The following is a 6,000-nucleotide window of genomic DNA, read 5'->3' on the forward strand; positions in this document are numbered from 1 at the left end:
TACTGGAACCTGCTCTTCCCCCAGCACCAGAAAAGCTAGGCTTGATTTTTTTTCCCTCCTAATCCCAGCAATGCTTTATTTGAAGAGAAGAGAGCTTCTGCGTAAGGGAGGCAGCTATAGGGAAGCTAGCTCTTTAAGAGGAGCTGTCCAGGGTCCCTTCTAGGGCAAGGGGTGAGGGCTAGTGTCATCATTCTGCACCTCTGGAGGTGGCCTGTTCTGTTCTTCCTGGTTGCAGCACAGACACATACTTAGTGGGGGCTTTCGTCCCTGTGCCTGTTTAGTAGGTCCAAGATGGTGGAGTTGCTCCAGGGCTAGTGTCATCATTCTGCACCTCTGGAGGTGGCCTGTTCTGTTCTTCCTGGTTGCAGCATGGACACATACTTAGAGGGGGCTTTCGTCCCTGTGCCTGTTTAGTAGGTCCAAGATGGTGGAGTTGCTCCTCTGATGTTTTTAATGTTTGAACAACTTGACTTCTTCACCGCAGCCTCACTCTAACACTATTTACTCTCTTGTTCAATAACTATTAGTGCCATTCCTTATTGTCTATGGATAAAATCTGAACTCTGTCACCTGGCATTTGAAACCCTCCATAGCCGCTCCCTCCCCCTTAAGAAAATGGCCTGTGCTCCAGTCCTGCTGGATGGTTCACTATTTCCTGGGCAATGCCTGTTTTTCTGGCTCTCTGCATTAGTTTGTGTGACTTCCTCAGACTGCTGTCTGTCCCATCCCCTAGCTTTCCCGTTCTTAGCTGCCCTTGTTGAAATCTTATTGCCCTTCAAAGCTCAGCTCAGGTTCAGCTTCTTTCCCAAGCCTTATCTGATATTCTGACAGTACAGAACAGATGGTGCTCTTTCCCTTGCACGCACAGCACTTCCTTATTCCTTTCTTTACAGCCCTGATTTTATCCTGCCCTGGACTATTGGGAGCTCCTTGAATGTCCACCCTCCCTCAACTAGACTGCAAGCTCCTGAAGACAGAGACCCCACTTTACCAAGCTCAGTAACCCCTCTCAGAGCATCCTGTATGGGGGAACTTGTTAAGTGTGAGTTAAACTGACTTCAATGCAGAACAGAATATGCAGGGGCCTGGGCTTGTCCTGACATCTAGCCTGGGTTTTTAGGTACTCTAGTGTTTTGGGGTAGCAGGTGGAATCACAGACAAGAGACAGGGATTCCTGGTGGTTAAGGGGGAAGGCTTAGGAGTTGTAATATGACCTTGGATAAGTCACTTCACCTTCTGAGTCCTAATTTCTTCCCCTACAAGACAGTGATAAAAATACTATCTTGCTGGGTGGTTGTGCCAGTAAATGAGATAATACAGTGCTTGGCTTGTTGAAAGTGCTCAGACCATGGTGGTTGTGAGACCACCAGGGCAGATGCAGGGAAAGATGCCTGGGGTTCCTAGGAGATAGCAAACTCTCCTAAGAAAGAGATTTAGTCTTAATACCTTCACAGTTGTGTTTGCTTCAAACTTGAAAGCTTTGGTCTGTCCATTCTCCAAGTACAGCTTGAGCACATTGGGCATACACAGCAGAGAATTACCCTGGAAAACAAAAGAGTAGTGTTGTGTCCCTGTCACACCCTTCCTGCACCTTGCTGTGACAAATCCTCAGCCACTTAGCCCTGCCTGGTTTGGAGAACAGGATCCTCCCTAACCTCCTCACTATGTCAGGGGTTGCTTCTTGGCATTGGGGAATTTCTGCAATGAACAGGCACACTTCGTCAACACCCATGAGAACTGTTAGATATAATGGACGGTGGAGGAGAGTGAGCCCTGCCGTGAGCATACTGATATCACAGCACAAGCCTGTGCATTGTCTCATGACCATCAGCTGACATTTCACTACTGGTTGCCACCCTTAGAGGAGGCAATTTGGCAAGCTAGATGACCAGCAAGCATGCTGTCCAGAATGGTCCTTTCTGGGATTCTTGGACCTGAACTTGTGGACGTGGGGTGGAATGGGGAGAATTTGGGGTGGGATGGTGGGAGTGGGGGTGGAACGCTCCCTCAGAGCCCCCTCTTTTAATGCTGCATTCCCTGTAGTAAAGCACCACCAAAGAGCAGAGAGATGCTCTCCATCTCCATTACCCTACCATCATCCCAGATTTGCCAGATCTCCTATGGGACTCTGCCACTCTTGGAGTGTTTTTTAGGAAGAAGGCTGGTCTGTGTTTGGTGACTCCATGCCAGCCAGAATTCTTGGGGTGGAGCAGAGCAAGGTTTTGGGGGATGCTCCCAGGGCCAGTCCTCATAAGCAGTGACCTCTGAGTGTTTAGCTGCAAATAAAAAGGGCTCTTGGGACTGGTGTCCTCCAGAACCAGTGAGAGATTCGACAGCCTTTTCAGATAAGAATCTTGCATCTTCTAAATGTGAGGGTGTTTGTATCTTCTAAGCATGACTAACAATAACTCTCTATAACTTTTTTTTAAACCACAGTGTTTTTACGGAGAAAAAGAAATATGTTCATATTCCAGTGCCATTTCACAGTCAATCACGATGAGGGATTTCAAACTACTCACTCAGCTGTCATCTCACTTCTCTGGCTTTGGGTGTTTAGAAATCTTAATTTTTAGATTTCCCAAGTGGGAAATTTTTTCCTTGGCACTTTATTATTTGTGATTTAATAGGTTTACAAAAAATGCATTCATAACAGCATCACGTAACTATCACCATTTACTTTTCTCTAAGACTTCTTCCAATTTTTTTTTTTTTTTTTTGTCTTTTGTCTTTTTCCGTGTCCAGCAACGGATCGCAACCCTCAGTGTTGCCCCCGCACCGGACCGGGGACCGGCAACGGGATCGCAACCCTCGGTGCTGCTCCCGCGCCTCGCTCAGCCAGTGAGCAGGAACCGGTCTGTATGTGGGATCCGAACCCTCGGGCGGGAGCGCCGCCGCGCTTCCCAAGCGGCGCACTTAACCAGTGCGCCACCGGGCCGGCCCGACTTCTTCCAATTTTTATCTACATCTGTAAATAGTTTTTATAGAGCTGCAATAATAAAATATTCATAATCTATTCTCATTTTTTACCCAACATATAATTCATATACAATTTCTATGTAGGCTTAATGTTTATAATTTTCATGGTTTTATAATACTCTATTTAGCTGAAATATCAGAATTGTTTTAACCATTCCTCTGCCCTAAATATTTAGCATTTTTTCCATTTGTGGGGCTATTTCAAATATTGATACTATAGGTTGATTTAAATATATGGATTTTTGTACTTAAATAATTTTGTGGACTTTAGATCCCTGGGACACTTTTTACAAGTCATTACATTGTTTTTTCCACCCCAAAATGTTGAAAACAATTTATAAAGCCACCAGTTAGTGTATGACTGTAGTTACTTTCTTAGCACCAGGGCTTACATTTTTTCTTTATTTGTGCTCATTTACTAAGTATAATTTGTCACTTTTTAACATTTTTCTTTGTATTTCTTTAATTTGAGCAAAGTTGAACATATTTCAAATGTTGGTTCACTGTTTCAGATTTTTCTAGAGTGATCGTGCATCCTTGGGAGAGTCTTATCAAATTTCGAGGGGACATGTTTAACAACCAATTTTATCATTTTTTAAACACTAGAAATGGGGCTGGTGGCTTAGCTCTCTCAGGATAGCATGGTGCTGATAAAATCAAGGTCAATGGTTCAGATCCCCATGCTGGCCAGCTGCCAAAAAACACAAACAAAACAAAACAAAACAAAAACACTAGAAAGAACGAATAGGCAGGTCACAATGATAAACTCTCAGGGCCAGCCCGTGGCTCACTGGGTGAGCGTGGTGCTGACAACACCAAGTCAAGGGTTAAGATCCCCTTACCGGTCACCTTTAAAAAAAAACAAAAAACCAACAGTGATGAACTCTCACTGGTTTTGCTGCCTCTGCCTTGTGCAGCTGATTCAGAGACCCCTATAAATTCCCCTTGGGCCCAAACCTGTAAGTCTTTCCAGAGACACATCTTAGAACCCTGTTCTTCTAAGCTCTCCCTCCCCACCAAAACTCTGAACTAATTTTGTAGCTGGTTCACATCAGAACTTGTCCTTATCTGATCTCCTCAGCATAGACACCAGTGAATGGGGTGTCATACCCATTTTAACAGGTCATCATCCAGGTGACCTGGTCCACACCAGTCCTGCTGGCTGGTTCTCACCCCTACTTGTCATCAGTCATCATTGTACACTACTTTTAAAAACACATGTTGAATCTAAATTTAAGAGGTTCAATCCATTTTCACAAACACAGACACACAGACATTCAGATATAGTTGACTGAGAGGATCTCAGGTCTTTTCTGAGTAATGCCTGAGGCCTTCCACTGGCCCCCTCCTGAACAAATCCACCTTTTTCTCTCAAGTCTAACTGAAGGTGTGCTCTGTTAAGTAGCAGGACAGGTAGAAACTAATGGCTCTGTAGAAGTGGACCAGGTCACCTGGATCCTTTGTTAAAACGGCCATGACCCCCCATTTGCTGGTCTCTATGACAAGAAGACCAGATAAAGAACAGTTTTGACTTGAAAGTTTCAAAGTCTAATATTGATTGCTGAATTCCAAATGGCAATAGTTACAGACAATTGGGGGGAAATGTGTAAATTATGAACAAATGAGCCTTTTATCCAACAATCCACGTTAAAAACATCAAACTCTAGCTAACACTTTGTCTTTACAAATTCGTCTTCTGAACTCCCATCCCTGTGTTTCTGCACATCAAAAAGGACTAGACAGCGTGTCACAGTGGAAAACAAAAGAACTGAAGTCACATAGACCTAGGCTCCTGTATTTTCGTAATATGTGAGCTTAGAGGTTAATTCTCTTAATCTCTTTAAGCCTCTGTTTCTTCTTTTGTTAAAATACCTCCCCTTGCAGGGTATTGTGATGAGAAAGGATTATGTACAAAAAAAGTTTAGGTCACGTAACAGAGGTCCAATGGGTGATAAGCTCTTTTTTTAAAAAAAAAGCAATCCCCATCACCACTACAACTGTTATCAACATATCACCCTCAGAGGAAATCATAAGTTTGAAGGTTCAGAAATTAATTATTAGAATCTGTTGAAATTGCACAGACAGGAAAATGGAGTCACAGAATAACAAAGAGCCATACCCAGTGCTTCTCTCCCCAGTCCCCGCCCAGCGCCCAGAGCCCCCCACCAGTTCTCCCTGCCCATAGTCTGCAGCTATTACACTGAGACGGTGCACAAAGCCTCCAGCAAATGCACTGCAGTCCCTCTGTGTCCTCTCTGTGCTTACAGGATTCCAGAGTTTCAGGGACTTATTTGTGAGAAGGCAGCTCACTTCATAAAGAGCAACTTCAATCCCCTGAGCAGTGACGCACCTGGCTGTGTCCACTGACAAGCACTTCCTCAGCAAAGTGCACCTTCACAGGGTTGGTCTTCAGCCTGGCTCTCTTTTCCTCAGTCAGGAAGGATGATTTGGGAACTCCCTGGAAAACATTAATATGATATATTTTAGAAGGGTACTTTCATAAAAGCCATGTATATCTCTCACTTCTTAAAAGCAAAAGCAAAATCTTTGACAGCCATTATTGATTCAATGAAAACCCACAGAAAGGACGATATCCCATCAAAGATCTCTTTCAATAAAATCTAGGGATTCCAATCCAGACAATGTTCTCATGTGTCTGAGAATGGTTGAAAATTCAATATGGTAGCAAAATGGCTGTGATATGATGAAGACAAAGAGAACTGGCCTGTGAACCAAGAGACCTGAATTCCAACCCAAGTTCCTACTCAATAGTTTTGAGAACTACCTCAAATACAAATTCTTATGAAAGAAAACCAGGTGGGTGTACACGTGTGTGTGTGTGTGTGTGTGTGTGTAGGTGTCATCAGATATCAAGTAGAAGGGGTGAAAGGTCAAGGAACTGGGAATCTAAAAGAGGGGTGCATGGGAAACTTGAGGAGCAGAGACAGCTACAGGTCAAAGGCTAGGAAATCACTAAGAACACACATAAGAGAGTGCAGGGAGGCAGGGTTGTGAAGAGCTGAA

At 44.0% G+C, this 6,000-nt stretch overlaps 1 protein-coding gene across 1 annotated transcript in view; it reads right to left on the reverse strand.

The window, feature by feature from the left end:
• FRMPD1 (FERM and PDZ domain containing 1) overlaps positions 1 to 6,000 on the reverse strand; it is a 100,625-nt gene that overhangs the window by 18,890 nt on the left and 75,735 nt on the right. Inside the window, exons 6-7 of the mRNA XM_008587135.1 lie at positions 5,327 to 5,434; positions 1,447 to 1,542 (exon numbers count right to left, since the gene is read on the reverse strand). Coding sequence (XP_008585357.1) covers positions 1,447 to 1,542; positions 5,327 to 5,434 — 204 coding nt within the window. The remainder of the gene's footprint in view (positions 1 to 1,446; positions 1,543 to 5,326; positions 5,435 to 6,000) is intronic.

Source organism: Galeopterus variegatus, unplaced genomic scaffold, assembly GCF_000696425.1.
Source record: "Galeopterus variegatus unplaced genomic scaffold, G_variegatus-3.0.2 Scaffold11, whole genome shotgun sequence".
NCBI classification, from domain to species: Eukaryota; Metazoa; Chordata; class Mammalia; order Dermoptera; family Cynocephalidae; genus Galeopterus; species Galeopterus variegatus.